The 22,459-nt window shown below is 43.8% G+C and overlaps 1 protein-coding gene across 1 annotated transcript in view; it reads left to right on the top strand.

Annotated features, from left to right (window-relative positions):
• LOC120019391 (gephyrin-like) overlaps positions 1-22,459 on the top strand; it is a 68,864-nt gene that overhangs the window by 37,905 nt on the left and 8,500 nt on the right. Inside the window, exons 4-7 of the mRNA XM_038962679.1 lie at positions 2,981-3,073; positions 7,393-7,487; positions 8,507-8,573; positions 20,062-20,334. Of these exons, the coding sequence (XP_038818607.1) occupies positions 2,981-3,073; positions 7,393-7,487; positions 8,507-8,573; positions 20,062-20,334 (528 nt within the window). The remainder of the gene's footprint in view (positions 1-2,980; positions 3,074-7,392; positions 7,488-8,506; positions 8,574-20,061; positions 20,335-22,459) is intronic.

The following is a 22,459-nucleotide window of genomic DNA, read 5'->3' on the forward strand; positions in this document are numbered from 1 at the left end:
TCAGCTCAGGGATTTGATCTTGCAACCTTTCGGTTACTAGTCCAACGCTCTAACCACTAGGCTACCTGTCACCCCATGACCCTCTTAGTTAGAATCCTCACCCCTATGACCCTCTTACTTGGAATCATGTTGAATTGTTCGATATTTCTGAACTGCTGGAGCTAGGAACACAAGCATTTCACTACTCCCGCAATAACATCTGCTAAATATGTGTGTGTGACCAATAAAATGAGGGGTGCTGATCTAGGATCATGTTTCCCCATGTCCATGTAATCTTAATCGTTATAATCTGAAAGGAAAAACTAATACTAGATCAGTAGTCCTACTGTGAGACAAATTATTATTCTTAGTTAAAATCACCATCCTTATGAACCTCTTAGTTAGAATCATCACCACTATGACCCTCTTAGTTAGAATCGTCACCCCCATTACCCTCTTAGTTTGAATCATCACCCCTATGACCCTCTTAGTTAGAATCATTACCCCTATGACCCTCTTAGTTAGAATCATTACCCCTATGACCCTCTAAGTTAGAATCATCACCCCTATGACCCTCTAAGTTAGAATCATCACCCCCATTACCCTCTTAGTTTGAATCATCACCCCTATGACCCTCTTAGTTAGAATCATCACCCCTATGACCCTCTTAGTTAGAATCATTACCCCTATGACCCTCTTAGTTAGAATCATCACCCCTATGACCCTCTTAGTTAGAATCATCACCCCTATGACCCTCTTAGTTAGAATCATCACCCCTATGACCCTCTTAGTTAGAATCGTCACCCCCATGACCCTCTTAGTTAGAATCATCACCCCTATGACCCTCTTAGTTAGAATCGTCACCCCCATGACCCTCTTAGTTAGAATCATCACCCCTATGACCCTCTTAGTTAGAATCATCACCCCTATGACCCTCTTAGTTAGAATCGTCACCCCTATGACCCTCTTAGTTAGAATCGTCACCCCTATGACCCTCTTAGTTAGAATCATTACCCCCATGACCCTCTTAGTTAGAATCATCACCCCTATGACCCTCTAAGTTAGAATCATCACCCCTATGACCCTCTAAGTTAGAATCATCACCCCTATGACCCTCTAAGTTAGAATCATCACCCCTATGACCCTCTAAGTTAGAATCATCACCCCTATGACCCTCTAAGTTAGAATCATTACCCCTATGAACCTCTTAGTTAGAATCATCACCCCTATGACCCTCTAAGTTAGAATCATCACCCCTATGACCCTCTAAGTTAGAATCATCACCCCTATGACCCTCTAAGTTAGAATCATCACCCCTATGACCCTCTTAGTTAGAATCATTACCCCCATGACCCTCTTAGTTAGAATCATCACCCCTATGACCCTCTTAGTTAGAATCATTACCCCCATGACCCTCTTAGTTAGAATCCCCACACCTATGACCCTCTAAGTTAGAATCATCACCCTTATGACCCTCTTAGTTAGAATCATCACCCCTATGACCCTCTAAGTTAGAATCATCACCCCTATGACCCTCTTAGTTAGAATCATTACCCCCATGACCCTCTTAGTTAGAATCACCACACCTATGACCCTCTAAGTTAGAATCATCACCCCTATGACCCTCTAAGTTAGAATCATCACCACTATGACCCTCTTAGTTAGAATCATCACCCCTATGACCCTCTAAGTTAGAATCATCACCCCTATGACCCTCTTAGTTAGAATCATCACCCCTATGACCCTCTTAGTTAGAATCATTACCCCCATGACCCTCTTAGTTAGAATCATCACCCCTATGACCCTCTTAGTTAGAATCATCACCCCTATGACCCTCTTAGTTAGAATCATCACCCCTATGACCCTCTAAGTTAGAATCATCACCCCTATGACCCTCTTAGTTAGAATCATCACCCCTATGACCCTCTTAGTTAGAATCATTACCCCTATGACCCTCTAAGTTAGAATCATCACCCCTATGACCCTCTAAGTTAGAATCATCACCCCTATGACCCTCTTAGTTAGAATCATCACCCCTATGACCCTCTAAGTTAGAATCATCACCACTATGACCCTCTTAGTTAGAATCATCACCACTATGACCCTCTAAGTTAGAATCATCACCCCTATGACCCTCTAAGTTAGAATCATCACCCCTATGACCCTCTTAGTTAGAATCATCACCCCTATGACCCTCTTAGTTAGAATCATCACCCCTATGACCCTCTTAGTTAGAATCATCACCACTATGACCCTCTAAGTTAGAATCATCACCCCTATGACCCTCTAAGTTAGAATCATCACCCCTATGACCCTCTTAGTTAGAATCATCACCCCTATGACCCTCTTAGTTAGAATCGTCACCCCTATGACCCTCTTAGTTAGAATCATCACCCCTATGACCCTCTTAGTTAGAATCGTCACCCCTATGACCCTCTTAGTTAGAATCATCACCCCTATGACCCTCTTAGTTAGAATCATTACCCCTATGACCCTCTAAGTTAGAATCATCACCCCTATGACCCTCTAAGTTAGAATCATCACCCCTATGACCCTCTAAGTTAGAATCATCACCCCTATGACCCTCTTAGTTAGAATCATCACCCCTATGACCCTCTAAGTTAGAATCATCACCCCTATGACCCTCTTAGTTAGAATCATCACCCCTATGACCCTCTTAGTTAGAATCATCACCCCTATGACCCTCTTAGTTAGAATCATCACCCCTATGACCCTCTTAGTTAGAATCATCACCCCTATGACCCTCTTAGTTAGAATCATCACCCCTATGACCCTCTAAGTTAGAATCATCACCCCTATGACCCTCTTAGTTAGAATCATCACCCCTATGACCCTCTTAGTTAGAATCATCACCCCTATGACCCTCTTAGCAGTATGTCACATCCTCTCCATTCGTGCCAATGAGACTCATGTCACAAGATGAGATATACCTAGGGGCCTATCAGATCCTGTGTCTCAATCTGTCTGTCTGTCTCATCAGGAGACTCTAGTGGACTGGTGTGATGAGAAAGAACTCAATCTCATCTTGACAACCGGGGGGACAGGCTTTGCTCCCCGCGATGTCACACCTGAGGTAAGTGTGTGTGTGTGTGTGTGTGTGTGTGTGTGTGTGTGTGTGTGTGTGTGTGTGTGTGTGTGTGTGTGTGTGTGTGTGTGTGTGTGTGTGTGTGTGTGTGTGTGTGTGTGTGTGTGTGCACCTCAGAGAAGGCTGGTGGGAGGAGCTATAGGAGGACAGGCTCATTGTAATGACTGGAATGGAGTAAATGAAACGGTATCAAACACATCAAACACATGGAAACCACACGTTTGACTCCGTTCCATTAACTCCATTCCAGTGAGCCTGTCCTCCCTCCCATAATTCCTCTCACCAGCCTCCTCTGGTGAACCTGTCTGTATGTCAAGGCGGCTGTATTTATTGCTATTACCCTATACATTTGAGCCTGCTGTGTTAACCAGTCACAGGTTTTGTTTCCTCTGTGTCTACTGCCTCTTATCTGCACCAGCTCCCCTTGTCTCAAATGAAACTAACTTGCAGATCCAAAATGTATGTCACACTGAAACTGGGCCCCATTGAGGCTCAGAGCCACCAGAGCCTGTCCTGTCTGTGTTGGTTGATTCCAGATGTTTGTTTGAGTTCTGATTATCATGCAGTGTAATTACGCAGCCTTCAGCCTCATTGGAAATAAGGTGGAAAAGTTGGCCTTTTTTAAAATCTGGGATCTTGTTGGAGGCTCTTAAGAGGCAATGGGGGGGTATGAAGGTGCCTCCATAGATGATTAACACATACACACACACATACACACACATACACACATCCGGCAGATAGAGCATGTGGCTCTGAGAAGTACCACTGGAGTCCCTTCATACATTACCACTGGAGTCCCTTTATACATTACCACTGGAGTCCCTTTATACATTACCACTGGAGTCCCTTTATACATTACCACTGAAGTCCCTTCATACATTACCACTGGAGTCCCTTTATACATTACCACTGGAGTCCCTTTATACATTACCACTGGAGTCCCTTTATACATTACCACTGGAGTCCCTTCATACATTACCACTGGAGTCCCTTCATACATTACCACTGGAGTCCCTTCATACATTACCACTGGAGTCCCTTCATACATTACCACTGGAGTCCCTTCATACATTACCACTGGAGTACATTCATACATTACCACTGGAGTCCCTTTATACATTACCACTGGAGTCCCTTTATACATTACCACTGGAGTCCCTTCCTACATTACCACTGGAGTCCCTTTATACATTACCACTGGAGTCCCTTTATACATTACCACTGGGGTCCCTTTATACATTACCGCTGGAGTCCCTTTATACATTACCGCTGGAGTCCCTTTATACATTACCACTGGAGTCCCTTTACACATTACTGCTGGAGTCCCTTTATACATTACCACTGGAGTCCCTTCATACATTACTGCTGGAGTCCCTTTATACATTACCGCTGGAGTCCCTTCATACATTACTGCTGGAGTCCCTTCATACATTACCGCTGGAGTCCCTTCATACATTATCACTTGAGTCCCTTTATACATTACCACTGGAGTCCCTTCATACATTACTGCTGGAGTCCCTTTATACATTACTACTGAAGTCCCTTTATACATTACCACTGGAGTCCCTTTATACATTACCGCTGGAGTCCCTTTATACATTACCACTGGAGTCCCTTTACACATTACTGCTGGAGTCCCTTTATACATTACCACTGGAGTCCCTTCATACATTACTGCTGGAGTCCCTTCATACATTACCACTGGGACACTTGTGGGTGGGTTGGAGAAACACAGTACTTAGTCATATGTTATAAGATAGCAGTGTGTGTGTGGGTGGGGGGGGGGTGTATCCTGTGTCCTGTCTAATGATGAAGGCTCTATTTACACACATCTTCTCTAGTGATGATCCCACTCACTGTAGGTGTCAGGGGATTATCTCTCTCCCTCTTTCACCCTCTCTCTTTCCCTGACCACCCCATTTCTCCCCCTCCCTCTTTATTTCTCTCGCTTCCTTTCTCCCAATATCTCTCTCCCCCTCTCCCCTGTACACCCTCCTCTACCCCCCCTCTCTCATCCACCCTCCCTGTCTCCCCTTCCCCCATTCTCCCCTATTCTCCGCTCTCTCTTGTCTTATTCCCCCCTCTCACTCTCTCCTGAGTCCTCATCAGTGGCTGGTACTCTTTGAAGTACTCCTCTTCTCTTTCTCCTCTCTTCTCTTTCTCCTCTCTTCTCTTTCTCCTCTCTTCTCTTTCTCCTCTCTTCTCTTCTCTTTCTCCTCTCTTCTCTTTCTCCTCTCTTCTCTTTCTCCTCTCTTCTCTTTCTCCTCTCTTCTCTTTCTCCTCTCCTCTCTTTCTCCTCTCTTCTCTTCAAAGGGTTCTCCTATGGGGACAGCCGAATAACCCTTTTAGGTTCTAGATAGCACTTTTTTTTTCGAAGTGTATTTTAATAGGTTATTGCCAATGGTGAGTGATTTGACCCAGAATGCTGTGTGTTCTTCAAGCCTCAGATGTACGATCTTAATTTGAGCCAGTTTGCTACACCATGAAAAATAATCCTGCAGCAAAAGGAAAAGCATTAATGGATTTTTTTGTAAGGGTTGATACATTTTTAAAGTGGACATTTCTAACTTTAGAAGTAACTACAAGATTGCATTTTCCGCTGTGCAAGAAAATACTCCGCAGCAAAAGAGTGATCAAATTAAGATCATACATATGTAGTGTGACACCATGCCATGATACAGTACTCATCTCTCTGTCTTCTAGTGTGGAAAGCAATGTGATTGTATCGTGGATGATCATACATTCTCTCTCCATCTATCTCTCTCTGTGTGTCTCTCTCTCTCTCTCTGGCTCGCTATCTCTGATTCACTCTTTCTCTTTCTCTCTGTCTCTGACTCACTCTTTCTCGCTGTCTGTCTCTCGCTCGCTCGCTCTCTCTCTCTCTCTCTCTCTCTTTCGCTCTGTCTGTCTCTCTCGGTCTCTCTGTCTCTCTCGGTCTCTCTGTCTCGCTCTTTCTCGCTGTCTAACTCTGTCTGTCTCTCTCTGTCTCTCTGTCTGTCTGGCTGGCTCTCTGTCTGGCTGGCTGTCTGTCTGTTTGGCTCTCTGTCTGTCTGTCTGTCTCTCTCTCTCTCTCTCTCTGTCTCTCTGTCTGTATTTGTGTCTCTATCTTTGTCTTTGTCTCTGTCTCTGTCTCTATCAATTTAATTCAAGGGGCTTTATTGCATGGGAAACAAATGTTAACATTGCCAAAGCAAGTGAGGTAGATAATATATAAAAGTGAAATAAACAATAAAAATTAACAGTAAACATTTAACATACAGAAGTTTCAAAAGAATAAAGACATTACAAATGTCATATTATGTATATATACAGTGTTGTAACGATGTACAACTGGTTAATGTACAAAAGGGAAAATAAATAAGCATAAATATGGGTTGTATTTACAATGGTGTTTGTTCTTCACTGGTTGACCTTTTCTTGTGGCAACAGGTCACAGATCTTGCTGCAGTGGTGGCACACTGTGGTATTTCACCCAGTAGAAATGGGAGTTTGTCAAAATTGGGTTTGTTTTCGAATTCTTTGTGGATCTGTGTAATCTGAGGGAAATATGTGTCTCTAATATGGTCATACCAGGAGGTTAGGAAGTGCAGCTCAGTTTCCACCTCATTTTGTGGGCAGTGTGCACATAGCCTGTCTTCTCTTGAGAGCCAGGTCTGCCTACTGCGGCCTTTCTCAATAGCAAGGCTATGCTCACTGAGTCTGTACATAGTCAAAGCTTTCCTTAAGTTTGGGTCAGTCACAGTGGTCAGGTATTCTGCCACTGTGTACTCTCTGTTTTAGGGCCAAATAGCATCCTAGTTCGCTCTGTTTTTTTGTTAATTCTTTCCAATGTGTCAAGTAATTCTCTTTTTGTTTTCTCATGATTTGTTTGGGTCTAATTGTGTTGCTGTCCTGGGGCTCTGTGGGGTGTGTTTGTGTTTGTGAACGGAGCCCCAAGACCAGCTTGCTTAGGGGACTCTTCCCCAGGTTCATCTCTCTGTAGGTGATGGCTTTGTTAGGGAAGGTTTTGGGAATCACTTCCTTTCAGGTGGTTGTAGAATGTATCGTCTCTTTTCTGGATTTTTATCATTAGTGGGTATCGGCCTAATTCTGCTCTGCATGCATTATTTGGTGTTCTACGTTGTACACGGAGGATCTTTTTGCAGAATTCTGCATGCAGAGTCTCAATTTGGTGTTTGTCCCATTTTGTGAATTCTTGGTTGGTGAGAGGACCCCAGACCTCACAACCATAAAGGGCAATGGGTTCTATAACTGATTCACGTATTTCTATCTCTCTCTGTCTCTCTCTGTCTCTCTGTCTCCGTCAGGCCACTAAAGAGGTGATAGAGCGAGAGGCTCCAGGGATGTCTCTGGCCATGCTGATGGGTTCTCTCAACGTCACACCACTAGGCATGCTCTCTAGGTGAGACACACACACACTAACATGCATACAGTACACACACACACACACACACACACACACACACACACACACACACACACACACACACACACACACACACACACACACACACACACACACACACACACACACATACTCACTAACATGCATACAGTACACACACAAACACACACTTCCATGCATACAGTACACACACAAACACACACTTCCATGCATACAGTACACACACACACCAGGCCCCTAGTGTCCGGTCTGGAGCGTGAAGTCATGAGCTCTGCTGGTCGGCTAATGTGTAGCATCCTAGCAGTGCCAAAAAAAGCCCTAGAAAGTCTATGTAAATTACGATCGCCAGGACGGCTCTAAAATTAGTTTATTATTAATTATTTTAAAGTTCGCTACAAATGGAGATATTTAATTAAATAGTGATCCATTCTGACTACTACATTTGTCGTCACACAGGACCACATGCTGACACAGACCAATCACGGGCCGGAAGGCTACGAAGAGGCTCCCTCCTTCCTGCCATAGACATTAAGGTTGACTTTCTCAGGCAGGATGAAAACGACTACATTGACCATGATCCTTTGCTAGTTAAGGCCACCTTCACCATGATCCGTAGTCATTTTTTTAGTGCCATTCAGCCCTATTTAGCAATATGGTACGCTTCAAATTCAAATACTTCATGCGTCATCAGGAGTTTTACATTGGAATACGTGGATGACGTCAGCGCTACAGTATCACTATCTACTGGTTTACTGTCTGACACACACACACACACACACACACACACACACACACACACACACACACACACACACACACACACACACACACACACACACACACACACACACACACACACACACACACACACACTAACATGCATACTGTACAAACACACTCATAGAGATACACACACACACATGAATGTATACTGTGTACACACTCCTCATTAACGCACATACACCTTTCATACTGTGAAACTCTAATACACACTCTCCTCTCTTGTGTGTACGCAGACCTGTGTGCGGCATCCGCGGAAAGACACTCATCATCAATTTACCAGGGAGCAAGAAGGGTTCACAGGTAACGTTAACACCTGTTAACAGGACCACTTTAAAGGGCCAGACACAAAGAAAAATCTGACTGGTACTTAGCACCTCTGCAGTTAACTTTGTTGTTCGCATAGAACAGTTATAATTCTGATTTGAACTCCAGGCCACAAGGCAGTAGCTTGTATGACTTGTGCCTGCTGTAGCTAATGTAACCTAACTAGCAAGCTGCACTAATGTTTTTGCTCGCTTGCTAGAATTTGTAGTACTAACCAGATGGCCACAACTAGATAACTAGCGTCGCTAGCAACATTATAATTAAATCACAATGGATTTGCTTTTCAAAGGAAGCAGCTGCCTGTTAGCTGTCAAGAGTTGGTGGAGTAGCTAGCTTTGTTGTGATAGTAACCATTTAGCTAACATTAGCTAGCAAGCTAACTGGCACCGGCAGTATGTGTTAATTGAGAGTTCATTAAATTATTTATTCTTCATCTTGCTTGAAAAGCATTGGTAAAGCATTTGGTCAAGTATTTAGTGTTATGTGCATTGTGCTGCACTTACCACCCCATTCGTTTCATATGAAGTGCGTGACTGCCTTGCTTGTTAGCAAGCTAACGTTAGCTAGCTAGCTAATGAGCATGTGCACATTATCAAATTGAATCTAACAAAATATCCATCTTCAAGCACAAAACTCCTTAGCTAATTGTAAAATATATAGAGACTTGCTCTACAAAAAAAAAAAATGTATTATGCAGTTTTATTGTTTTAGTTAACAATCCTGATGAAAAGGCAGTGGATTAGACTGTACCATAACACCTGTACTCATATCAGTGTTTCAGGGCCCTTATTCACAGAGCGTCTCTGAGTAGGAGTGTTGATCTAGGATCAGGTGTCCCCAGGGTAGATCAGCTCTCTCACATTGACTTAGATCAGTGTCAATGTGACTGAGTAGTTAGTCTCTTAACTCTTGGGAAAATGTGCACTGAGATTGTACCCGAATACAGCACACACACAATGCACACCATGAGCAGATCACTGTGTGTCTTTGCATGCTTTTGGGCGTGCGTGGCTTACTGCGTGTGTTCCCACGCGCCCGCGTGTACTTGCACCGCTAGACTGCTCTACCCGCTACCTCGCCATCTGTCTGTCTGTCTCCTCTCTCTCTCTATCTCCTCTCTCTCTTCTCTGTCCCCTCTCTCTATCTCCTCTCTCTCTTCTCTGTCCCCTCTCTCTCCGCTGACCCCACATCTGTCTCTGTCTCATTACTGAGGCACTTCTACTGATCGATTTCATTATTTATTTTCATCAATTACACCCCCCTCTTCCCATCTGGTGCCATATTAGTGTCTCCCCCATCAGGCCCCCAGTCAAAGATAACTGTATGAACGGCCCATCACCAACTTTTATTATATCTGATCCCACATCATAAAGACAGGGGAAACTTGGAGGGCTGAGGACAGAGCCAGGGTGGGCTGGGCTCTGTGGCATGAGATCAAGCCCTTTGGGGTGTCTGATCTAGTGGTCCTGTCTCCAGTCGTCTCTTTATTTTTTATTTCTCTTTCTCTCGTTCTCTCACTATCACTCACTGTCTCTCACTCACTCACTCACTCAATTCAATCCAATTCAATTTAAGCATTTTATTCGCATGGGAAACATATGTTTACATTGCCAAAGCAAGTGAAATAGATAATAAAAAAAAGTGAAATAAACAATAACAAAATGAACAGTAAACATTACACTCACAAAAGTTGCAAAAGAATAAAGACATTTAAAATCTCATTATGTCTATATACAGTGTTGTAACAATGTGCAAATAGTTAAAATACAAAAGGGAAATTTAACATAAATATGGGTTGTATTTACAACGGTGTTTGTTCTTCACTGGTTGACCTTTTCTTGTGGCAACAGGTCACACATCTTGCTGCTGTGATGGCACACTGTGGAATTTCACCCAGTAGATATGGGAGTTTATCAAAATCGGGTTTGTTTTCGAATTCTTTGTGGATCTGTGTAATCTGAAGGAAATATGTGTCTCTAATATGATCATACATTTGGCAGGAGGTTAGGAAGTGCAGCTCAGTTTCCACCTCATTTTGTGGGCAGTGTGCACAAAGCCTGTCTCCTCTTGAGAGCCATGTCTGCCTATGGCGGCATTTCTCAATAGCAAGGCTATGCTCACTTAGTCTGTACATAGTCAAAGCTTTCCTTAAGTTTGGGTCAGTCACAGTGGTCAAGTATTCTGCCACTGTGTACTCTCTGTTTAGGGCCAAATAGCATTCTAGTTTACTCAGTTTAAAAATATATATATTTCCAAAATGTTAAGTAATTATCTTTTTGTTTTCTCATGGTCTGTTTGCGTTTGTGAACAGAGCCTCAGGACCAGCTTGCTTAGGGAACTCTTCTCCAGGTTCATCTCTCTATAGTTGATAGCTTTGTTATGGAAGGTTTCGAGTTTTAGGTGGTTGTAGAAGTTAACGGCTCTTTTCTGGATTTTGATAATTAGCGGGTATCGGCCTAATTCTGCTCTGCATGCATTATTTGGTGTTTTACATTGTACTTTGAGGATATTTTTTGCAGAAATCTGCATGCAGTCTCAATCAGTTTGTCCCATTTAGTGATTTTTGGGGGGATGGTGTGCAAACCCCAGACCTCACAACCATAATGGGCAATGGGTTCTAAAACTGATTCAAATATTTTTAGCCAGATCCAAATTGTTATGTCAAATTTTATGTTCCTTTTAATGGCATAGAAGGCCCTTCTTGTCTCTCAGATCTTTCACAGCTTTGTGGAAGTTGCCTGTGGCGCCAATGTTTAGGCCAAGGTATGTATCGTTTTTTGTGTGATCTAGGGCAACGGTGTCTAGATTGAATTTGTATTTCTGGTCCTGGCAACTAGACCTTTTCTGGAACACCATTATTTGAATCTTACTGAGATTTACTGTCAGGGCCCAGGTCTGGCAGAATCTGTGCAGAAGATCTAGGTGCTGCTGGAGGCCCTCCTTGGTTGGGGACAGAAGCACCAGATCATCAGCAAATAGTAGACATTTGACTTCAGATTCTAGTAGGGTGAGGCCGGGTGCTGCAGACTGTTCTCGTGCCCTCGCCAATTCGTTGATATACATGTTAAAGAGGGTGGGGCTTAAGCTGCATCCCTGTCTCACCCCATGGCCCTGTGGAAAGAAATGTGTGTTTTTTTGCCAATTTTAACCACACACTTGTTTGTGTACATGGATTTTTATAATGTTGTATGTTTTTCCCCCAACACCACTTTCCATCAATTTGTATAGCAGACACTTATGCCAATTTGAGTCAAAAGCGTTTTTGAAATCAACAAAGCGTGAGAAGACTTTGCCTTTGTTTTGTTTGTCAATTAGGGTGAATAGGTGGTCTGTCGTATGGTAATTTGTTAAAAAGCCAATTTGACATGTGCTCAGTACATTGTTTTCACTGAAGAAATATATGAGTCTGCTGTTAATGAAGAGGATTTGCCCAAGGTTGCTGTTGACACATATCCCATGGTAGTTATTGAGGTCAAATGTGTCTCCACTTTTGTGGATTGGGGTGATCAGTCATTGGTTCCAAATATTGGGGAAGATGCCAGAGTTGAGGATTTAAGTATAGCCAATTGGAATTTGTGGTCTGTTATATTTTATAATTTCATTTAGGATACCATCAACACCACAGGCCTTTTGGAGTTGGAGGGTTTGTATTTTGTCCTGTAGTTCATTCAATGTAATTGGAGAATCCAGTGAGTTCTGGTAGTCTTTAATAGTTGATTCTAAGATTTGTATTTGATCATGTATATGTTTTTGCTGTTTGTTCTTTGTTGTAGACCCAAAAAGATTGGAGAAGCGGTTTATCCATACGTCTCTGTTTTTGGATAGATAATTCTTCGTGTTGTTGTTTTAGTGTTGTCCAATTTTCCCAGAAGTGGTTAGAGTCTATGGATTCTTCAACTACATTGAGCTGATTTCTAACATGCTGTTCCTTCTTTTTCCGTAGTGTATTTCTGTATTATTTTAGTGATTCACCAGAGTGAAGGTGTAGACTCAGGTTTTCCGGGTCTCTATGTTTTTGGTTGGATAGGTTTCTCAATTTCTTTCTTAGATTTTTGCATTCTTCATCAAACCATTTGTCATTGTTGTTCATTTTCTTCGGTTGTCTGCTTGACATGTTTTGATTTGAATGGAAAGCTGTGAGGTCAAATATTCGGTTTAGGTTTTCTACTGCCAAGTTTACACCTTCAGCATTACAGGGAAATGGTTTGTCCAGGAAGTTGTGTAGAAGTGATTGAATTTGATGTTGCCTAATTGTTTTTTGATAGGTTTCTACACTACTTTGCTTCCATCTATAGTATTTCTTTATATTATTCAGTTCCTTTGGTTTTGATGCCTCATGATTGAGTGATGCTCTGTTCAAGTAGACTGTGATTTTGCTGTGATCTGATAGGGGTGTCAGTGGGTTGACTGTGAACTCTCTGAGAGACTCTGGGTGATAAAGTAGTCTACAGTACTACTGCCAAGAGATGAGCTATAGGTGTACCTACCGTAGGAGTCCCCTCGAAGCCTACCATTGACTATGTACATACCCAGCGTTCAACAGAGACGCAGGTGTTGTGAATAGTTTTTGTTGGTTATGTTGTTGTAGTTTTTCCTAGGGGGGCTCCCAAGTGGCACAGCAGTCTAAGGCACTGCATCTCAGTGCTAGAGGCATCACTACAGACCCTGGTTCGATTCCAGGATGTATCACAACCGGCCGTGATTGGGAGTCTCATAGGGCGGCGGAAAATTGGCCTAGAATCGTCCGGGTTAGGGTTTGGCCTGTGTAGGCCGTCATTGTAAATTAGAATTTGTTCTTAACTGACTTGCCAAATTCAATTTTAAAAAGTAAAAAATATGGGGGAGGGAATGCTGTCACCTCCAGGTAGGTGTTTGTCACCCTGTGTGCTGAGGGTTTCAGATTCTTGTCCAGTTCTGGTATATAGCTCGCCACAGACTAGTACATGTCCCTGTGCCTGGAAATGATTGATCTCCCCCTCTAGGATGAAGAAGCTGTCTTCACTAAAGTATGGGGATTCTAGTGGGGGGATAAAGGTAGCATACTGGAGGACATTTTTCTCTGTTGAGATCATTTCCTTTTGAATTTCTAGCACTAGGTCACTTTATCTATCCTCGCTTTCTGTCTCTCTATCTGTGTCTATCTCTGTTCTCTCTTACTTTTTACTGGTTTGTTTCTCCATCTCTTCCTTACTCCTCTTTTTGCCCAAAGCCAATCCCCTCCTGCCATTTATTCTTCATGTATTTCACCCGTTGTCTGCCTGTTTTTTTCTCTCCAGGGACTCTTCTCTTGAGCGTTTCTGACACCATTAATAAAAAGTGCTGTCCTCCTCCTGGACTCAAACAGAAACTCCTGACACACCCAAAAATCTGTTGGTGTGCAAGTAGTAAAATATCTATAGGTACTTGACACACACACACACACACACACACACACACACACACACACACACACACACACACACACACACACACACACACACACACACACACACACACACACACACACACACACACACACACACACACACAGGTAGGGTGTAACTGTGAAACAGTGGTCTGAGGGGGTGTAAACAGGGAAACAGTGGCCTGACGGGGTGTAAACAGGGAAACAGTGGCCTGACGGGGTGTAAACAGGGAAACAGTGGCCTGACGGGGTGTAAACAGGGAAACAGTGGCCTGACGGAGTGTAAACAGGGAAACAGTGGCCTGACGGAGTGTAAACAGGGAAACAGTGGCCTGACGGGGTGTAAACAGGGAAACAGTGGCCTGACGGAGTGTAAACAGGGAAACAGTGGCCTGACGGAGTGTAAACAGGGAAACAGTGGCCTGACGGGGTGTAAACAGGGAAACAGTGGCCTGACGGGGTGTAAACAGGGAAACAGTGCCCTGACAGAGTGTAAACAGGGAAACAGTGGCCTGACGGGGTGTAAACAGGGAAACAGTGGCCTGACGGGGTGTAAACAGGGAAACAGTAGCCTGACGGGGTGTAAACAGGGAAACAGTGGCCTGACGGGGTGTAAACAGGGAAACAGTGGCCTGACGGAGTGTAAACAGGGAAACAGTGGCCTGACGGGGTGTAAACAGGGAAACAGTGGCCTAATTGTGTGGAAACAGTAAAACAGTGGCCTGACGGAGTGTAAACAGGGAAACAGTGGCCTGACGGGGTGTAAACAGGGAAACAGTGGCCTGACGGGGTGTAAACAGGGAAACAGTGGCCTGACGGGGTGTAAACAGGGAAACAGTGGCCTGACGGGGTGTAAACAGGGAAACAGTGGCCTGACGGGGTGTAAACAGGGAAACAGTGGCCTGACGGGGTGTAAACAGGGAAACAGTGGCCTGACGGGGTGTAAACAGGGAAACAGTGGCCTGACGGGGTGTAAACAGTAAAACAGTGGCCTGACGGGGTGTAAACAGGGAAACAGTGGCCTGACGGAGTGTAAACAGGGAAACAGTGGCCTGACGGGGTGTAAACAGGGAAACAGTGGCCTGACGGGGTGTAAACAGGGAAACAGTGGCCTGACGGGGTGTAAACAGGGAAACAGTGGCCTGACGGAGTGTAAACAGGGAAACAGTGGCCTGACGGGGTGTAAACAGGGAAACAGTGGCCTGACGGGGTGTAAACAGGGAAACAGTGGCCTGACGGGGTGTAAACAGGGAAACAGTGGCCTGACGGGGTGTAAACAGGGAAACAGTGGCCTGACGGGGTGTAAACAGGGAAACAGTGGCCTGACGGGGTGTAAACAGGGAAACAGTGGCCTGACGGAGTGTAAACAGAGAAACAGCATGCATGCGTGAGTGCGCCCATTATTTTTCATGCCCAGAGATTTCGCTTTCACATCATCCATATTATGTGTGCAACCCCAACCCCATGCCTTTCTGCCCCACATAAAACTCTGCAGTTAAATCAAGGTTACTGCTGTCACTGTCATCCAGGTAGAAATATGTCATGTGCGTTAATGTATTTGTGGAAGCTGTTTGTAGCCTGGTATAGATCAGGACTTTATTAATGATGTATTATTGTGATCCTTCAAATACACAAGAAGATCATTTCACAGAATAGCCCTTGTCTCTAGAGTGAGTAAGAAGGGAGCGTTTAGCTGCGTTACAACGCTGGGTCTGGTCTGGTCTTGTCTGGGTTTTGGTTTGGTCTGGGTTTTTGTCTGGGTCTGTGCCTGGTCTGTGTCTGGCCTGGGTCTGGTCTGGTCTAGGTCTGGGTCTGGTCTGGGTCTGGTCTAGACCTGGGTTTGGTCTGGTCTAGGTTTGGTCTGGGTTTGGTCTGGTCTAGGTCTGGGTCTGGGTTTGGTCTGGGTCTGGTCTAGGTCTGGGTCTGGTCTGGGTTTGGTCTAGGTCTTGTCTAGGTCTGGGTCTGGGTTTTTTCTGGGTTTGGTCTGGGTCTGGCCTAGGTCTGGGTTTGGTCTGGGTCTGGTCTGGGTTTGGTCTGGGTCTGGTCTGGGTTTGGTCTAGGTCTGGTCTGGGTCTGGTCTGGGTCTGGTCTGGCCTTGGTCTGGGTCTGGTCTGGGTTTAGGTCTGTTTGGGTCTATATATACAAGAAGCCTACAGCCCCATCTTAGTGTCAAAGTCACCAGTTGATCTACCATACTGTACTGTGTTGTACTGTGTTGTACTGTACTGTGTTGTACTGTGTTGTACTGTACTGTGTTGTACTCTGTTGTACTGTACTGTGTTGTACTGTGTTGTACTGTACTGTACTGTGTTGTACTGTGTTGTACTGTACTGTACTGTGTTGTACTGTACTGTACTGTGTTGTACTGTACTGTGTTGTACTGTGTTGTACTGTGTTGTGTTGTACTGTACTGTGTTGTACTGTACTGTGTTGTACTGTGTTGTACTGTACTGTACTGTGTTGTACTGTACTGTGTTGTACTGTGTTGTACTGTACTGTGTTGTACTGTACTGTGTTGTACTGTACTGTGTTGTACTGTGTGTATCGTAACTATTCACGCACCTTGGATTTCTTCACATTTCATTGTGTTACAAAGTGGGATTAAATTGTATTACATTTTTACAAAATGTCAACGATCTGCACAAAATACGATGTAATGTAATTTTTGTATTTTTTATTAAGATGAATGAAAAAATTCAACACGTGTATATATCATGATTAGATAAGTATTCACCCCCCTGAGTCAATACATGTTAGAATCACCTTGGGCAGTGATTACAGCTGGGAGTCTTTTTGGGTAAATCTATAAGAGCTTTGCACAAAACTTGGCCTATCAGGAACATTCACTGTCTTCTTGGTAAGTAACTCCAGTGTAGATTTGGCCTTGTGTTGTACGTTATTGTCCTGCTGAAAGATGAATTCCTCTCCCAGTGTCTGGTGTAAATCAGACTAAAGCAGGTTGTCCTCTAGGATTTTTCCTGTGCTTAGCTCCATCCTTTCTTTTTTATCCTTAAAAAGTCCCTAGTCTTTTTGGATTATGTGTGTATTGTTTTGTATTTGTAGGTTATTTTACACTGTTGAAACTAGAAACACAAGCATTTCGCTGCACCTGCAATAACATCTGCAAATCTGTTATAAACTTTGATTTGATTTTGAGTTGAGTCTTTGCCGATGTCAAGCATACCCATACCATGATGCAGCCTCCACCATGCTGGAAAATAAGGAGGCAGTTACTCAGTGATGTTGTGTTGGATTTGCCACAGGCTTTGCATTCATTTTTATTTATTTCACCTTTATTTAACCAGGTAGGCTAGTTGAGAACAAGTTCTCATTTATAACTGCGACCTGGCCAAGATAAAGCAAAGCAGTTCGACACATACAACAACACAGAGTTACACATGGAGTAAAACAAACATACAGTCAATAATACAGTAGAAAAAAAGTCTATATACAGTGTGTGCAAATGAGGTAAGATAAGGGAGGTCAGGCAATAAATAGGCCATGGTGGCGAAGTAATTACAATATAGCAATTAGACACTGGAATGGTAGATGTGCAGAAGATGAATGTGCAAGTAGAGATACTGGGGTGCAAAGGAGCAAGATAAATAAATAAATACAATATGGGGATGACGTAGGTGGATGGGCTATTTACAGATGGGCTATGTACAGGTGCAGTGATCTGTGAGCTGCTCTGACAGCTGGTGCTTAAAGCTAGTGAGGGAGATATGAGTCTCCAGCTTCAGTGATTTTTGCAGTTCGTTCCAGTCATTGGCAGCAGAGAACTGGAAGGAAAGGCAGCCAATTGGCTTTGGGGGTGACCAGTGAGATATACCTGCTGGAGCGTGTGTTGCGGGTGGGTGCTGCTATGGTGACCAGTGAGCTGAGATAAGGCGGGGCTTTACCTAGCAAAGACTTGTAGATGACCTGGAGCCAGTGGGTTTGGCGATGAGTTTGAAGCGAGGGCCAGTCAACGAGAGCATACAGGTCGCGGTGGTGGGTAGTATATGGGACTTTGGTGACAAAACAGATGGCACTGTGATAGACTGCATCCAATTTGTTGAGTAGAGTGTTGGAGTCTATTTTGTAAATGACATCGCCGAAGTCGAGGATCGGTAGGATGGTCAGTTTTACGAGGGTATGTTTGGCAGCATGAGTGAAGGATGCTTTGTTGCGAAATAGGAAGCCGATTCTAGATTTAATTTTGGATTGGAGATGCTTAATGTGAGTCTGGAAGGAGTGTTTACAGTCTAACCAGACACCTAGGTATTTGTAGTTGTCCACATATTCTAAGTCAGAACCGTCCAGAGTAGTGATGATGGACGGGCGGGCAGGTGCGGGCAGCGATTGGTTGAAGAGTATGCATTTAGTTTTACTTGCATTTAAGAGCAGTTGGAGGCCATGGAAAGAGAGTTGTATGGCATTGAAGCTCATCTGGAGGTTAGTTAACACAGTGTCCAAAGAAGGGCCAGAAGTATACAGAATGGTGTACCAAGAAGTGTATTCCTTTGCCATGTTCTTTTTGCAGTATTACTTTAGTACCTTTTTGCATACAGGATGCATTTTTTAAAATATATTTTCATTCCTATTTTCACTCTAGGTCATTATTGTGGAACTACAATGTTCTTGATCCATCTTCAGTTTTCTCCCATCACAGCCATTAAACTCTGTAGCTGTTTTAAAATAATCAATGGCCTCATGGTGACATCCCTGAGCAGTTTCCTTCCTGTCCTGCAGCTCAGTTCAGAGGGACGACTGTATCTGTCATGTGTCTGGGTGGTTTAATATGTCATCCACAGAATAATTATTAACTTGACCATGCATAAAGATATATTCATTGTCTGAGTTGTTATTGTTGCCCGTCCACCAATCACTGTCCTTCTTTATGAGGCTTTCGAAAAGCTCCCTGGTCTTTGTAGTTTAATCTTTGCTTGAAATTCAATACTTGCCTGAGGGACCTTACAGATGTTGTATGTATGGGGGACAGAGGAAGCGGCAGTCATTTCAACCGTTCTTATTTCCATGTAACTTATTATGTGTTTGTTAAGCCCAAGGCTTTAGGCTTGCCTAAACAAACTGGATGAATACTTATGCAAAGGCTACAGAATATTTTAGTTATTTAGAATTTTCTTTTCACTTTGACATTATGGAGTATTTGGTGTAGATCAATGAAGAAAATAAAAATCATAATTACATCAATTTGAATCCCACTTTGTAATCCCACAAATGTTTTAAAGATCCAAGCGGGGTGAGTACATATGATACCTACTTTATGTACTACTACCACTTAGCAGAAGCTTTTATCCACATGTATTTAACATGTGCATGTGATCCCAGTGGGGATTGAACCCACAACATGAGCTTGCTAGCTCTCTATGAACAAGAGCCAAGATTACCTTACAGGAGTGGTATTAAAACTTCTTCAGGGGGGACCTCATTTTCTCCGCCAGAATTTATGGGGACCCCATTTTTTTCCAAATCTAATGACACAACCTTAAAATCAGAACATTTACACTTTCACATCAATAAATAACCCTCAAATCCTTATTTGCATCACTCATCAAAATTATGAGAACCAATAAATATATTTACTCAATATTTTTTTTGTTGTATTTTTCAACTTATCTCAAAATCGTATGTACTGTATATTGTCCAATAAAATCATTTTCACTCTTTAATATTTTTATTTATTTAAAGTTTTTTATTTGTCGACCCCTCTAGGGGTTGTGACCCCGACATTGAATACCACTGGCTAACAGTCTGAGCCATAGGCAGGACGGAACTGAGATTGTTACCCTACTATCATGCCATCGACCTGCTGTAATAACCCCTAACTCTCCCTCTATCTTCCTGACCTCTAACTTCTGGCCCTCCCCTCTCCTCCAATAGGAGTGTTTCCAGTTCATCCTGTTCCTCCCTATACCTTACCATTGACCTGCTATATTAACCCCTAACTCTCCCTCTCTTCCTGACCTCTGACCCATCTCCTCCAATAGTAGTTTCCAGTTCATCCTGCTGTATTAACTCTCATCCTGACCTCTGACCTCTAACCTCCTCCAACAGGAGTGTTTCCAGTTCATCCTGCCCGCGCTGCCCCACGCCATCGACCTGCTACGGGACGCCGTGGTCAAGATGAAGGAGGCGGTGGACGAGCTAGAGGACCTGCCTTCGCCCCCGCCGCCCCTATCGCCGCCCCCAAACAGCTCGCCGCGGAGGCAGACGGAGGACAAGGGCGTACAGTGTGAGGAGGAGGACGATGACAAGAAAGACAGTGGTGTGGCATCCACCGAGGACTCCTCGTCCTCGCACATCACCGCTGCCTCCATCGCCGCTAAGGTAACCAATGGGGAGGTAAGGGAACATAGCGGGAAGGTTTTCCTGACAGGACTGGGATCTGAACTTTAAGGGTGGTGCAATGTTTATGTTCCCATTCTCCACGTTTTTCCTCTCTTCTTCCATAGTGTACACTTCCACTATTCTTCTCCTTCATTTCAAAGCATTGGATTGGTCTAAGCATTGGCTAGAGAGGGAGTTTCAACCATAAATCCATGACTCAATGTGTACAAGTGAACACAGTGGGAAAAGGGTGGACAATCGGGACGTATGTACACTACATCAGCAAAAGTATGTGGACACCTGCTCATCGAACATCTCATTCCAAAATCATGGGCATTAATATGTAGTTGGTCCCCCCTTTGCTGCTATAACAGCATCCACTCTTCTGGGAAGGCTTTCCACTAGATGTTGGAAAATTGCTGCAGGGGCTTGCTTCCATTCAGCCACAAGAGCATTAGTGAGGTCGGGCACTGATGTTGGGCGATTAGGCCTGGCTCACATTAGGCGTTCCAATTCATCCCAAAGGTGTTCGATGGGGTTGAGGTCAGGGCTCTGTGCAGGCCAGTCAAGTTCTTACACACCGATCTCTACAAACCATTTCTGTATGGACCTCGCTTTGTGCACGGGGGCATTGTCATGTTGAAACAGGAAAGGGCCTTCCCCAAACTGTTGCCACAAAGTTGGAAGCACAGAATCGTCTAGAATGTCATTGTATGCTGTAGCATTAAGATTTCCCTTCACTGGAACTAAGGGGCCTAGCCTGAACCATGGTAAACAGCCCCGGACAATTATTCCCCATCCACCAAACTTTACAGTTGGCACTATGCATTGGGACAGATAGCGTTCTCCTGGCATCCACCAAACCCAGATTTGGCCGTCGGTCTGCCAGATGGTGAAACGTGATTCATCACTCCAGAGAATGCGTTTCCACTTCTCCAGAGTCCAATGGTGACGAGCTTTACATCACTCCAAGCCGACGCGTGGCATTGCGTCGTGATGGTGATCTTAGGTTTGTATGCGGCTGCTCGGCCATGGAAACCCATGAAGCTCCTGACAAACAGTTCTTGTGCTAACGTTGCTTCCAGAAGCAGTTTGGTAGTGAGTGTTGAAAACCGAGGACAGACGATTTTTACGCGATTCAGCACTCGGTGGTCCCGTTCTGTGAGCTCGTGTGGCCAACCACTTCATGGCTGAGCTGTTACTGCTCCTAGATGTTTCCACCTCACAAAAATAACTTATAGTTGACTGGGGCAGCTAGATTTTATACACCTATCAGTAACAGGTGTGGCTGAAATAGCCGAATCCACTAATTTGAAGGGGTGTCCACATACTTTTGTATATATAGTGTATCTCCATATTTCATATTAAACAACTCGCCATGCCATATTTCATACAACCACCATGCTCATTATTATTCTGTACACGTGTAACAACACCATGTCTGTCGGTCAAATCTGTGAAATATGCATTTTTTTCAGATGGACGTGTGTGTGTGTGTGTGTGTGTGTGTGTGTGTGTGTGTGTGTGTGTGTGTGTGTGTGTGTGTGTGTGTGTGTGTGTGTGTGTGTGTGTGTGTGTGTGTGTGTGTGTGTGTGTGTGTGTGTGTGTGTGTGTGTGTGTGTGTGTGTGTGTGTGTGTGTGTGTGTGTGTGTGTGTGTGTGTGTGTGTGTGTGTGTCATTCATTGTCCATTGAAGTGACTGTTGTCCATTTCCATTGTCCTGTCCAACATCAGAGTGGACCTATACCTCTGCTGCCATGGTAACATAAGTGTGGTCCAGTTCCAGCTCCATCCCGCCATTTTTTGTCCTATCATTGTCCTATCATGGACTTTCATTGGTAAGACTCCATGCCATACACTCCATGGGGAAATTTCCCAGACCTAGATTAAACATCCAGAATAAAAAAGCACTATCCAGGACTAGGCTTAATCTGTGTCCAGGAAACCCTAGATATATTACATGTAGATCTGATTCATCTCTGTGATCTATAATCTATCCCCATGTCATCCTGTAAATAATATCATACCATCCATATTGCCCAGGTTCATTCATTATTCATTCATTAATGTACTATCATCACATTTAGAAGTGTCTCAGTAGCTCTTGATTAACCTCACCCACGCCC

This window comes from Salvelinus namaycush, chromosome 24 (genome assembly GCF_016432855.1).
Source record: "Salvelinus namaycush isolate Seneca chromosome 24, SaNama_1.0, whole genome shotgun sequence".
Classification (NCBI taxonomy): Eukaryota; Metazoa; Chordata; class Actinopteri; order Salmoniformes; family Salmonidae; genus Salvelinus; species Salvelinus namaycush.